The 12,427-nt window shown below is 47.6% G+C and overlaps 5 protein-coding genes across 5 annotated transcripts; 3 read left to right on the top strand and 2 right to left on the bottom strand.

The window, feature by feature from the left end:
- Window positions 1-292: 292 nt before the first annotated feature.
- On the top strand, window positions 293-1,109 carry BKA67DRAFT_528026 (uncharacterized protein; the record flags this gene model as incomplete). The annotated part of the gene is made up of 3 exons (XM_046098918.1): window positions 293-472; window positions 575-796; window positions 858-1,109. 3 exons carry the CDS (start codon window positions 293-295, stop codon window positions 1,107-1,109), a joined length of 654 nt encoding a protein of 217 aa, XP_045951385.1.
- Window positions 1,110-1,845: 736 nt separating this feature from the next.
- On the top strand, window positions 1,846-4,333 carry BKA67DRAFT_587717 (GMC oxidoreductase). Its single transcript, XM_046104349.1, has 5 exons — window positions 1,846-2,031; window positions 2,089-2,208; window positions 2,269-2,485; window positions 2,545-3,688; window positions 3,747-4,333. The coding sequence occupies exons 1-5, from the start codon at window positions 1,985-1,987 to the stop codon at window positions 3,968-3,970; spliced, it is 1,752 nt and encodes a 583-aa protein (XP_045951384.1). The 5' UTR covers window positions 1,846-1,984; the 3' UTR covers window positions 3,971-4,333.
- A 722-nt stretch (window positions 4,334-5,055) lies between these two features.
- BKA67DRAFT_665260 (uncharacterized protein) lies at window positions 5,056-5,346 on the bottom strand (the record flags this gene model as incomplete). Its single annotated transcript, XM_046108528.1, has 2 exons — window positions 5,056-5,179; window positions 5,231-5,346. 2 exons carry the CDS (start codon window positions 5,344-5,346, stop codon window positions 5,056-5,058), a joined length of 240 nt encoding a protein of 79 aa, XP_045951383.1.
- A 753-nt stretch (window positions 5,347-6,099) lies between these two features.
- On the bottom strand, window positions 6,100-7,731 carry BKA67DRAFT_587714 (major facilitator superfamily domain-containing protein). The gene is made up of 2 exons (XM_046104348.1): window positions 7,575-7,731; window positions 6,100-7,527 (listed from the first exon to the last, which is right to left on the bottom strand). The coding sequence occupies exons 1-2, from the start codon at window positions 7,629-7,631 to the stop codon at window positions 6,244-6,246; spliced, it is 1,341 nt and encodes a 446-aa protein (XP_045951382.1). The 5' UTR covers window positions 7,632-7,731; the 3' UTR covers window positions 6,100-6,243.
- Window positions 7,732-9,992: 2,261 nt separating this feature from the next.
- On the top strand, window positions 9,993-12,414 carry BKA67DRAFT_665258 (ferric reductase like transmembrane component-domain-containing protein; the record flags this gene model as incomplete). The annotated part of the gene is made up of 3 exons (XM_046108527.1): window positions 9,993-10,471; window positions 10,547-11,120; window positions 11,200-12,414. The coding sequence occupies 3 exons, from the start codon at window positions 9,993-9,995 to the stop codon at window positions 12,412-12,414; spliced, it is 2,268 nt and encodes a 755-aa protein (XP_045951381.1).
- Between the last annotated feature and the right edge of the window lie 13 nt (window positions 12,415-12,427).

Here is a 12,427-nt window from a genome sequence, read left to right as displayed (position 1 = left end):
ACCACGGGCAATCTATTCTCGTCAGAGCTACACAACTTCCTTTGCGTTGGACGTGTTGAATCGTACCCACGGGACCGCTCCAGCCTCAGCATCGTCGCATCATGAGTTCGGTTTATTGGACTTGTAGAGATCTTACCAAGCAAGTACGAGATGACGATGCCTATAAATACAAGCCTTGATCCCTTCATGATGCGATATTGAAAGAAAAAAACAGCCAACTTCGCTCTCCAGGTTTCAGTCATAGGATCTTCATAACTACTCTCTCCAACAGAGAAATTTCCAATCACTCAAGATGCGCTTCTCTGTTGCTGTTCTCGCACCTGTTCTGGCTGTAGCTGGGCCGGTGAACTTTCCCTCTGGCTCAAACGGCGATACTCCTTCTCCCAACGAAATCCAGATCGTCAGCACCTCTAACTCTGGCAACGGATGTCCCCAGGGCACCGTTACCACCGACCTCTCTCCCGATAGGACTGTGAGCATCTTCTTGCGTGATACCTGAACCCCCTACTCTCCCTCGGCACAACGTTACTATGTAATCATGCCACATGAGACACAACGGCTAATGCAGCGCTAGGTCGTCACCTTCGGTTTTGACGGGTTCCAGACCTACATCGGGCCTGGCTTTACTGCTGCAGACAAGACCAAGAACTGCCAGTTGCATTTGAATCTCAAGTACCCTGGTGGCTTTCAGTTCGCTATCGTTGAGTCCACCTACCACGGATTTGCCCAGTTGGACAAGGGTGTTACTGGAACCTTCTACTCTACCTACTTCTTCTCCCAAGATGCAGGAGCTACCGTACGTTGAGCTTTGCTTTCTTCTAACAACTCAAGAACAGCTATTTAATGATACCGTTTAGACCACTACTCAAGCTTCGATTGCTGGAGGTGGCGTATGGGCCAACGGCCAGGTCTACACAAAGCAGGACCAGGTCCCCACCGCCTCTACCATCTGGTCTCCCTGCGGCCAAACGGGCATTCTTAATATCAACAACCGCATTGCCCTGACCAGCAGTAACGCTACAGCCACTGGCCAGATATCCGACGATGATGCTACAGTCGCCTTTACTCATCAGCTTCACGTCTCTTGGCAGCCATGTGTCCCTAAGTAAGCGAATTTGCAGACATGACCGAAAGTAGCGGGGTGGCATTGACCAGAACAGGAAACCCAAGTCACAGTAACGAGACTGTGGACAAGCTGAAATATGGAAAGAATGTGTGTGAAGGGTTGAGGTTGATTTCTTCCATGGTCGTTTCTATTTTCTTGGCTTTTATAATGTCAGGGGCATTAGCATAACTCAATCAAGCCTTTCCATTGAGTCTGAATGCAAACCATGGGACTGATTCAATACCTATCTACACTGCATAACCCTCAGTTGATGGATAACCGACGACTTGATGACTCGAAGACCCGGACAGAGTCCTGCCCGGTGCCCCGAGAGATGAACATGAAAGCTAATATTGACCGCATGTTGAAGCCATATGCATTCCGTTTCATGGTCTGATTCCGAGGAAGCTCTTATTCCGCCAGTATTCTGTTTCCGAACGGCAGCCAATCCCGTGTGTGCCACACGTCTCCTCTATTAGTCTGGCCTCCTTCGACCTACCCCACGGGGGATCGTCACGGGTTCTCCACACGCTATCGCTTCATAGCTCCATGACTTGGCGCTCTTGACGAATCACGGCACATGTGCAGCTGGGGATCAGACACGGTCTATGTGACAAGACTCTTGAATAAGCAACGTGCATCTGGTAGAATGCGGGGTCGTGGCTCGCTATGCTTAGCATCAGCGGATTAAGCTAGCTTCTCGACTTAAACCGTGAGATTATTTAGTAATACAGCGATATCCCATCTGAAGGACTCCACATGGCCAGATCTTGTATAAGTATTCTGTCCTGCAGACTTGAATTGCTCATGCCTATGCCCTTTCGACTGAGTAGAACAAGACTACGCTGATGTTATCATTGCCTATCCGAGACAAACAAAATGGGCTCTGGTGGCGAACAGCTTGAATACGACTTCATTATCTGCGGGTCAGTATCCACGCCTCCCTCTGACATGGCAAGAAACGAAATTGACATTGCATGTAGCGGAGGAACATCTGGCTGCGTGATAGCGGGCAGACTTGCGGAATGCCAGAATGTCAACGTACTAGTAATTGAAGCAGGCCAGCATAATGAGAACCTTGAAAATACCCAGATGGCCGGAGGGTTAGTTGCTGCCCCAAGAGCGAAAACCATGTTTTTACTATCGTATTAACCCTTGCCTAGATGGTCGCAGTTGTTCGACAAAGAGACTGACTGGAACATTGTTTGTGAGAGAGGATATGGGATCGACGACCGCCAAGTAAAATTAAGTAGAGGCAAGTTTCTTGGTGGTTGCTCAGGCTGCAACGGCACGCTTTGCATTCGAGGTTCAAAGCAAGATTTTGATGACTGGGGACTGGAAGGTTGGAGTGGCGAAGAATTTTTTGGTTACATGCAAAAGGTCAGTTAGGCTTCCAGCCAACGAGTTGGCGCGCATGCTGATGTCAACACCATAACCAGTCTGAAACATTCCATTCAAAGCCATGGCTCAAGTCCTCATCAAAGTTACATGGATATGACGGTCCGCTTCATATCGAACCGCACGACCTGGCACCTATATCGGAACGCGTACTAGAATCCATGATATCTAAGGGGATGCCCCTAGACGACGACATGTTCACTCATGGAGAGAATCCACACGGATGCGGCCATGTGCTTAGAACAGTTCATCAGGGTGTTCGTACAACCGGGGCAGATTTCATTACCAACAACCGCGCCAAAGGCAATATCACCATTCTGGTAGAAACACACGTCGACAAGATTATGTTCGAGCGCAGCCCGTCCGGAGAGCTGCGCGCAACCGGTGTCAAGGTTATCAAGCCAGACGGCTCACCAGCCGAGATCGCTGCCTCAAAGGAAGTCATTATTAGCGGCGGAACCTATTGTAGTCCAAACATACTAAATCGTTCAGGTCTTGGAAGCAAAGAAGAACTCGAGCGACTGGGGATTGAAGTGTTGATCGACTTGCCTGGCGTTGGCCAGAACCTGATGGACCACTTGATCGTGTTCATGTTCTACGAAACTGAGCAGGAAGGGCTCACAAATGATCGTCTTGCATATCATGGCGACGGGCTTGCTAATTCCTACAAGATGTGGAAGGATACCAAGACAGGATTTCTTGCGACATTCCCATTTGGAGCATTCGCTTTCGCCCGACTCGACGATCGCCTCGCTGATTCTGAATTGTGGAACTCTGCGCCAAGGCAACCGGGACGGGATCCTATGGGGTTGACGCCTCAACAGCCAAATGTGGAGTTTTGGAATACCGAATGTTACGGAGGTCCAAGGCAGTACGACCAGTTCCCGATCGACAATAAGCATGCATTCAGCATGATTGCGGAGCTATTCGCGCCCCGCTCCCGCGGCTCTGTGAAACTAAAGAACGCAGATCCTCTTGTTGGACCGGAGGTTGACTGCGGATATCTCACCGATCCATTGGATGTCGAGGTCCTCGCCGAAGCATGCCGTTTCGGTAACGAGATTATCATGAATGGCAAAGGCACCAAAGACGTTGTGAAAGGATCGTGGCCGCCGAACTTGGCCCACCACAAATACACCTCTCGAGAGGAGTGGATACCGTATGTTCGCGAAAATGCTACGACTTGTAAGTAACTTTTATCCTAATAGTCCGGTGGGTACTGTAATATCTAATCGAATCTCAGGCTATCATGCTTCAGGGACTTGCGCGATGGGCAAGGCGGATAATCCGGCAGCTGTAGTAGACGAGAAGCTCCGCGTGAGGGGTGTCAAAGGCTTGCGAGTGGCCGATTGCAGCATCATTCCAACTCTGCACGGCGGTCACACGCAAATGCCAGCGTATGGCATTGGGGAGAAGTGCGCAGATCTGATCAAATTGCATTGGACGGACATGGGCATTGTGGTTTAACGCAATGATCATGACGGCTTTCAGATATGAGTAACATGGTGTTTGAGGATATTGTGGCATATCAATGGTTGAAGTTCCGCAAGACGCGTTTAATTGGAGTCAATGTAAACAGCATAGGATTCTGCAAATATTTTAGGGCATAGAAGGCTGGTTGGCGTTTCACGCTCTTCTCACTGCCCCCCGGAAGCGAGACCGAGATCTCACTCCAGCTGCTCATTCTAAAGCTTCTCCATCTCCTCTTTAGCACAAGGGCAACCTACGAGTACTGTTATACCAACGATCTGCGCGTCCTCCTCAATCTGCCCAACATGTTCTTGTCACTGTGGCATACCTACCTGCGCGTCCTGTATCCGCTATTGGCGCACTGGGAGTGGAGATCTCTAATCCTAGTTAGCTGAACTTGGCCTTACTTTTGGACGCAAAATCATCAATGCGACTTGAGAATCGATTCTCAAGGCCAGAAGTAAACACAGACGTTCGTTCTGTTATCTGCGCGTTGTCAACAGAACCTGGGTGCCGAGGTGATCATGGTGACATGAAGAAAGCACTTTTGATATTCTCTCAATGTCTCTGTAAACCTACATCGCCGATGAAATTGATCATACAAGAACATTGGACGGGTCTGGAAACCGGCAGTGCTCCAATTTTCAACCATGCCACCACTGAGTCTTAACTTTGTGTCATGTCCGCAATATATTTGAATACTCTCTTTCCATTGCTCGTGCCGTGTTCTGGAGAATAGCGATCGATTTCTCTTCGCTCCAATTGTGCAAGGTCTGCTTGATGTACTAGAATTTGGCACCAAGAATTGGCTGTGGAGTAAAGAAATCATATGCCATGGTTTCGATATCATCAAGACTGGTGATTACATGTGGCTTGATCTGGATGATGATGAGTCCTGGCAAGCCTGGATATGCTTGTCGAAACTGATGTAATCAATATCCTTGACCACCTGCCACATCCACAAGCAGAATCTCTCTCCTCTTCGAAATGTCAGCCTTTTCTCGAGCCGGAAAATGGCCGAACCATCTACCTCATGTAGCAGCGCGACGAGACGTAAAGAAGTCGTTGAATGCCTGATCGTACTACTGGTTTTCCGCAGTGTAATCGAGCATGGGCTTGCCAAAGGTAAATAAATGGCCGTCAGTTTCAATGTCTTGGGCCATCAGAGAGCCCATGTTGCTGTAGACCTTGAGGGCGATGTCATTACTAAAAACGAGTTAACATTAAGATCGCTATATAATCGCCGTAGCAACTAACTAGTATTTGGAATCGCCAAGAATCTGTTTCTTGACGTTGAAGTGCGTCGCCTCGTTGGCTTCATAGGTACTAGGCCCGACCTCGTCTGCTACACCGATCATTGTCACTAGTCTCATGATGTGTACTGACACTGTTAGACCATGCATTTCGAGAGATTAAGAGCATTGTTACCTATCAGTATCTCATCAGCTTTTTTAGCGGCACTGAGCTTCGGGCCGTCACGCAATGACCGGCTGCCAGGGTTAGGAGGATCCCTCTCTCCTGGACGATTCGTACACAAATATTTCGGTAAGCCTGAAAACCCACCTTGAGAATCTTGTATCTTGGAGTTGCTACAGTTTTCTGCAGCCTCTGGATTCCCTTGAGATGGTCTAGACGGGCCTGCTTGTCGCCCTGGGCTTCACGTTCGGCTGTATGACCTAACTAGTCCAGAATCTGAAGCGCAGACATCTCTCGGCAGCGGCAGAAAGATTCCAAGAATTAAAGGTTTGATGAATAACGAAGGCAAGGAATAGAATGTAATTAGCAATCGCCAGATTTTATTGCGTATCTCAAACGTGGGAAATAAGGGTTCGCTTATGGGTCCACTCGCATATGCAAGAAGGTATGCTTAAAATCACTCGCTCACCCATGCTGAATTTCCATTACTGGTAAGGCACTAAAGGTGAGCATGATAGCTTGCGTCTACATAGCCGCATCTACTCGTGTACATGGTGCTCATTCACAGGAAGTATCGGTAGCTGCTGGCTAATAATGCCTCTGCGGTAGAGATCGTGAAACCACATTACGAGGAACAGCATTCCGAATATTTGTTCCGGATCTGCGACGACTTCAATCATGTTGATATTCTACAAGACTTCTATCTCTTTCCCATGCAGAGTGTTAGATTGGCCAGGACTTACCGTGCCAGATCGACATGCGTTGTGAGTACTTCCTTGAATACTCAATCCCTCATCCCCGCTAAAGGAAAGCAATTATTGCGCCATAGTACTGCTGGTCTAATGACCGGATTGCTACAAATGATAACTGAAATCCTTGTTCTCTTTATCCGTGAGTCCGGCATAAGCCTGACTCAGCTCGACCTTTTCTGCAGTACCTCCAGAGCCTCTGGCTCGAGACTTGTTCATCCAGGAGTAGTAGAGGAAGCAGAGCACGCTAGCTAATATTGAAGTCCCCCACATGACCACGAGCGTCAACTTCGCTGGTCTAAATTGTGGCGCGTCCTGGGCTCTAAATGTCAAAGGGCCGATAATATTCCCAATGGCGAAAGCAGCGCTCATCCCCGCAGTAGCATATGTCCTCTTAGTGTGTCCGCCAGTGTTGCACGTCAGCCACTGAAAGGTGATGTTCGAGGCTCCAGGCAGGACGTTGATCAGATACATCCCCGCGAGAAGTCCGGCACGGTTTGAATTGGGTAGAAAGCAGAGCAGTGCGGCAGCCATCGTACCTATAGCACCTGCAACAGCATTCACCAGCCACCTTTGGCCTCTAAATCGGACGAATGCAGAATACGACAGGATGACGATGATGTTGACGACGCCGGAAGGAATATTGAGCAGAGCGGCCTGTTTTGGGGTGTAACCAAACGAGGTCAGAATAGTAGCTGAATAAGCTGTGACGACACCGGAGCCAGAAGATTGGAGTATGATGACAAAGAATATTCCCCAGCATCCCAAATCGAGTAGACCCTCAAGCAGTTGACGAGGATGAAAGTGACGGCTATCAATGCCGGTCTGGTTGACTTTGATATGCTCTAGTAGGGCCACCTTTTCCTCATTATTCAGGTATCGAGCCTTCATCGGCGAATCTGGGACAAAAAGCAAGACAATGACCCCAAGCATCATAGTGACGAGCCCGAGAACCAAGAACATCGTCTTCCAACTAGAGAGTGGGGCGCTTGGCGACATATGCTGGAAACCAAAGGAGATCAGAGCACCCAGTATTTGTCCGTTCCCCATTCCCATATACCAATAGGCAAACCGAGGAGCCTGCTCGCTGTATGTGAAGTACTGGCTGCTCAAAAGCATTAAAGCTGGCGGAATACCTGACTCGAACGCTCCGCTAAGGACACGAACAGTAACAAGCCCGCCGTAGTTGCTAAGAGCCGCGTGACAAGCTGAGCATAGACCCCATCCAAGAAGATTGAAGCCTAAGCATTTAGCAACTGGTAGACGGTTGAGCAGCCACATGTTTGGGAATGAGAATAGAAGGACGGCAATGAAGAAGGCAGAGGAAGCGTTCGAATAATTGTTGCCGATAAGATGCAATTGAGATTCCATTCCCATGATTTTGGCATACTTCACCAATTAGCGTCATTGCCGTACAATAACCAACCATGACTCACGTTCAAGAGGACTTTGTCAATGAAATTCAGCGTGTAACAAGCGCAAAGGAAAGGCATCAATCTCCAATCGATTTTTCGCCTTAGAGCCTTTGTAAAACAGGCATCCTGGGACAAGTTCTCCGTTCTTCCTGCTTTATGATGCTCAAGAAAATCAAGGGCATCATCTCTTATTTGATTACCAACATCGCCCGTGAGGGGTTGGGCATTTCTGGCCGCCTCATGACAAGGGCTCTTGGTGCCTGAGATACCACGATCTTCTTGATATAATGACATCGCGACTAGGCAAATGTGGACGAGTGAAATTCCAATCTTGAAGGACGTATAAGCAAAGAAGCTACAATTATGAAGCAAGAATATGTGGATGTCATACATCCTTCCTCAATCGGCTGATACGTACACAGCTTGACGGGTGTTGTGGTTGATTGGTCAGGGATGTTGAATGAGTGGGGAGTGTCCTTGCATATGTAGTAGCTTAACGTGGCAGCACGGCCGACGCATTCGTTAACCGCTCGCGTGGACATCCAGAAAGAGGACAGCAACGTGCCCCAAGAAGTCGTAAAGAACCGAGATAACAGATACAGTTCTTAATGCATGACACCTGGTTTACAAGGTGTTGATAGCATTACCAGCATTTCATTTCTGATGAAAATCTCTATCAGTCCAATCAGCTAATTCATTCAAGTGTGAATGAGTATACGGATCCGTAGTCTAGAGTCAAATTCGATTCGGCCCATGCTCGCCTACCTGAGGTTCGGAGTTAGGTCGACATGGACGGTCTGCGCGATTGTGGAACCGATATAGACTACTCCATCCATGAAGATGTCCCATCAACTTCCGCCCAAGAATTGAGCTAAGGTTATTGTTCTCTTTATCATTTTCCTTTATCAGTTATCACTACTGTCATTTGCATCTGGAACATCACTCAAATCCCTCAGGCCGCATACGGCGACGAGAACTCAACACAATTCGTTCATCTTAATGCTCTAGAAGCAAAGGCTGAAATGAGATACCATAAAGCATACATTTGAATCAACGATTCATGGCGTAAGAAAGAAACAATTGGTCATATCTGGTGATAGAAACCTTCCGAGTGATCACGACTACTTGGCCGACCATAGGGGCATAGGGGTATCGTAGAAATGGGTATGACATATGCTGCATCAGTTGAACATTTTGGTGAGCGCTGGCATGTGCCACCAATTAGTGGTATGGACCTCTGTAGATGGTCGGAGAAGTGCAGTTATTGCACGGGTATCGAAGCAGACTTTCAAGATTCACGGGCTCTGCAATCATCAACTTCATGAATCTTGTAATCCATGTGTCAAGTTAATATGGTAAACCTGTAATGGTTCCTATAGTAATGTGATAAATCTATTTGTACGATAAACTCAGGTCCTTTGTAATATATATGCTGATTGTGGCTAATGCGCTGGGTGAGATGTGAGGTCGAGTTTGCTCCCAAAACGGGCTTGCGTTGATCCATTGTTATGCAACAAAGCCCATCTCTATTTTATTAACGCTTTTTAGTCAACTAATAAATCTTGGCCCGATTATCCAATTATCCTCATCTGCTGCATATCGCTGTCTAGTAAATCACGGCGGCAACCCTTATGAGCGTTCTGTCGAGAGGCCAACGCCATACGCGAAGACGCAAGATTTGTCGCCATGATTACTGCCTAATATTACATAGAAGCGCAAAGCAAAGCTACGCCAAATTGGGCGCGTCATGTGTTTCTCGGAGGTGCCCGCTTTGAGCAAGTTGTTTTTATCATGATTGGCTATATATAGCACGACATGACTGGAACGGAGTATGCTTTCCGCGTTCACTACTTTTAGCCGCGTCAGTAGCCGGTAACGAAAACTTACTCAATCTTTCTCGTTCCCCCTAACATCTTTAACAGTTTGAAACACCGCAGGGTGAGCGAATGATATCAAAACGTATTGCAGCACATTGGAGTTAGCCCAATTTCCCAGGCCAGCGTCCTCGTTGTGATAAAACATGGCGAGATGCTGTAGGCAGATGTTATTAATCAGACTCTCGCCATGAACAAATCAGAATTCCTCTTTCACCAGAATTGGATTCTTGCTGAAATTATTTGCCGTTATTCATGCACTGAACGCACTCAGGTTTAAGTAGTGCGAGCTGAATTCACTCGAATGAACTAGAAACGGATGTTCCAAAGCGCCAATTTAGCCATCGCATTCAGATTTCGCCTCCGATTTGGTCCATATAAATTTGATATTTTGTTGTTCCATACTACGGAAGAGAATATTCGTTCTTGCCTCTGAACAACTGCTGTCATCTGGTAATACTTCTTTCCTTTTGTCAACCAATTGGATTGTAACTTCCTCATCATGAATACTTCATTCATCCTTCTTTTCTTGCCCATATCCTGTTTTCCCCAATATGCCAGAGCCATGCAGTATGGAATCGTCGGCTTTGGTGTCTCCCTATATCAGGACTTGTGCTGTCAAGCATGTCATGACTCCCTCACCTCGCTCTATTTGAACTGTAGCATATTTGACACTGATAGTGGAATGTCGGATATGGACATGAATGACATGGGCGTGGACATGCCTATGGGTACGACTAGCGATGAGTGCTATGCGACCAACATTCCTTGGCTCCAGACTATGGCGTATTGTATACAGCAAAACTGTAACGCAGATGGCTATCCCTCAGAGAAGCAAGCCACCTGCTTCAGTCATCAGGCAGTTGCTGGGGCTTCAGAACCGACTTTCGAAGATAGCCTTCCTGCCAACGCTCCTACACTCGAACTACCAGATGATGCTATGTGGCTTAACATGACAAGCCTGGTCAATCACGATCTTTATTACTCTACTCATGGGACTCTCGGGGAGTTTGCAAGATCTGAATATCTCCACACAACATATTCGTAAGTTTGCTTTGAGCTTACCGTTTTAGGTAGTAGACACATTTCTTCTGAACATGACACTAATTCGTCTTGAAGGTTAATTCTCTATCTGATAGTCATTGGCATCTGCATCGGCTGCGGTATTCTGAACCATATTATGAGCACATTTCCCAGACTGCAAAAACTGCTGCAGACCTCTAAGCATTGGACCAAGCTTCGTCGACTTATATGGCTTCCTGCTCTCTTCGAATCTCGGCGGTTAGAGCCGCTTCCTTCCCAACTAGGATATGTCCCAAGCAGGGCGCTAAGCATTTTCATCTTCGTATATATTGTATTAAACGTTATTTTATCTTCCATCTCCTTCCAAAGTTTTCAGCCAAACATTTGGTTCATGTCCTCAGGATTTGAATTCTGCGAATATGTCGGAAACCGAACGGGTATCCTCAGCTTCGTGAACACAAGTATCGCCATCTTGTTTGCAGGCCGCAACAACATTCTGATTGTGGTGACCGGATGGAGTCAATCGGCGTTTCTAACATTACATCGTTGGGCCGCGCGAGTCGCTACTGTGCAAGCCGTTGTACACAGTATCGTGTATACATTGGCATATTTCGAGCCCGGGTACGATGGAGCATCTGCTTATTCTGCTAAGGCGGCAGAGCCCTTTTATGTACGTGCTATATACTTGCGCTTCAAACTGTTCCTATAGAGTTTTCCCTTTCTCGGTATTCGCTAATTGTTTCCTGTAGTGGTGGGGCATTCTTGCGACGATAGCCTTTTGCTTGGCAGCAGGATTTGCCATGTTACCATTTCGCATCAGGTTCTACGAGACCTTTTTGATACTCCACATCGTTCTTGTGGTTCTGGCCCTGGTTGGGTGTTGGTATCATGTCGTTCCACACTTTGGGTACGATTATGGTTACCAAGTTTGGCTCTATCTTGCGTTTGCTTTCTGGGCTGTCGACCGAGTTGTGAGGTTCGCTCGCATCGTTTATTATAACCGTATCGGCAGCTCCAAGGCAATAGTGCAGGCAATCCCAGATAGCGGCATCATGCAGATTACTGTTTTCCCAAGGACACTCCGCGGATTTGGGCCTGGACAGCACAGTTTTCTCTACTTCCTTGGAGTAGGCAAGGCTTGGGAGAGCCACCCTTTCAGTGTTGCGAGCTGGAAGCAGGAGGGACAAGCACTACCGGCGGCTCATTCGTCTGTGTCTGGGTCCAAGAACGATGATGAGACTATATATGAGACCACAACTCAGGCAATGGCCTTGAACGAGACGGAGACTCGATGCCGTGCATCTATTCGTTTCTTAGTTCGTGCGCACAGTGGAACCACTGCTAGCCTTCGACGTCGCCTCCTCGCATCCTCTCCCCAGCACAGTATTGAAGTATCGGTTTATAATGAGGGGCCATATGCCGGTCATCGAGCTACACTTCAACCGTTGTTACTTGCCGATACCGTCCTATGTTTAGCGGGAGGCATTGGCATCACAAATGCACTGGGGTTTATCCACGCATACACATTAGCAAACCTCCGGGAAGGCAAGCCATCAGGAAACACTCATGGGATTATGAGGAATACGAAACGGTTCATTCTTGACTGGTCTGCTCGAGAGATTTCTCTTATTGTACATGTCAAACAGAATTTTCTTACCGATTTGGAAGGGATTGAGTATCACTTCTGGTGTACAGGTACTTCCGATACTTCTGTACCAAAGGCTGAGAGTTTCAAGGAAGAGGGTCAACAAAGTAGAAGCCCAGCGACGCCGGCAATACCAGTAATAAATACAGGAAGAATGGACGTTGGGACTGTGATAAGATCCTCCGTGGAAGTAGGTCATCAGACAACCGTATTGGTCTGTGGCCCTGGTGGTATGGCGGATGAGGCTACGAGAGAAGTTGTGAGTTGTGTGAAGGATGGGTTTGACGTGGATCTGGTGGAGGAAGCTTACACTTGGTAGACACCAGCTCTTT

The sequence above is a fragment of the Truncatella angustata genome, assembly GCF_020726525.1.
Source record: "Truncatella angustata strain MPI-SDFR-AT-0073 chromosome Unknown BKA67scaffold_13, whole genome shotgun sequence".
NCBI lineage: Eukaryota > Fungi > Ascomycota > Sordariomycetes > Amphisphaeriales > Sporocadaceae > Truncatella > Truncatella angustata.
Note: the sequence above shows the minus strand (reverse complement) of the source record. Positions and strands in the feature narration are given on the sequence as shown.

Excerpts from the sequence above, each read along its gene's own strand:
- BKA67DRAFT_587714 (XM_046104348.1), bottom strand. The coding sequence starts at position 7,631 with ATGCCTTTCCTTTGCGCTTGTTACACGCTGAATTTCATTGACAAAGTC. Across the intron at positions 7,528-7,574 it reads TTGACAAAGTCCTCTTGAAC|TATGCCAAAATCATGGGAAT; the intron begins GTGAGTCATGGT and ends TAATTGGTGAAG.
- BKA67DRAFT_587717 (XM_046104349.1), top strand. The coding sequence starts at position 1,985 with ATGGGCTCTGGTGGCGAACAGCTTGAATACGACTTCATTATCTGCGG. Across the intron at positions 2,209-2,268 it reads AATACCCAGATGGCCGGAGG|ATGGTCGCAGTTGTTCGACA; the intron begins GTTAGTTGCTGC and ends ACCCTTGCCTAG. Across the intron at positions 2,486-2,544 it reads TTTTTGGTTACATGCAAAAG|TCTGAAACATTCCATTCAAA; the intron begins GTCAGTTAGGCT and ends CACCATAACCAG.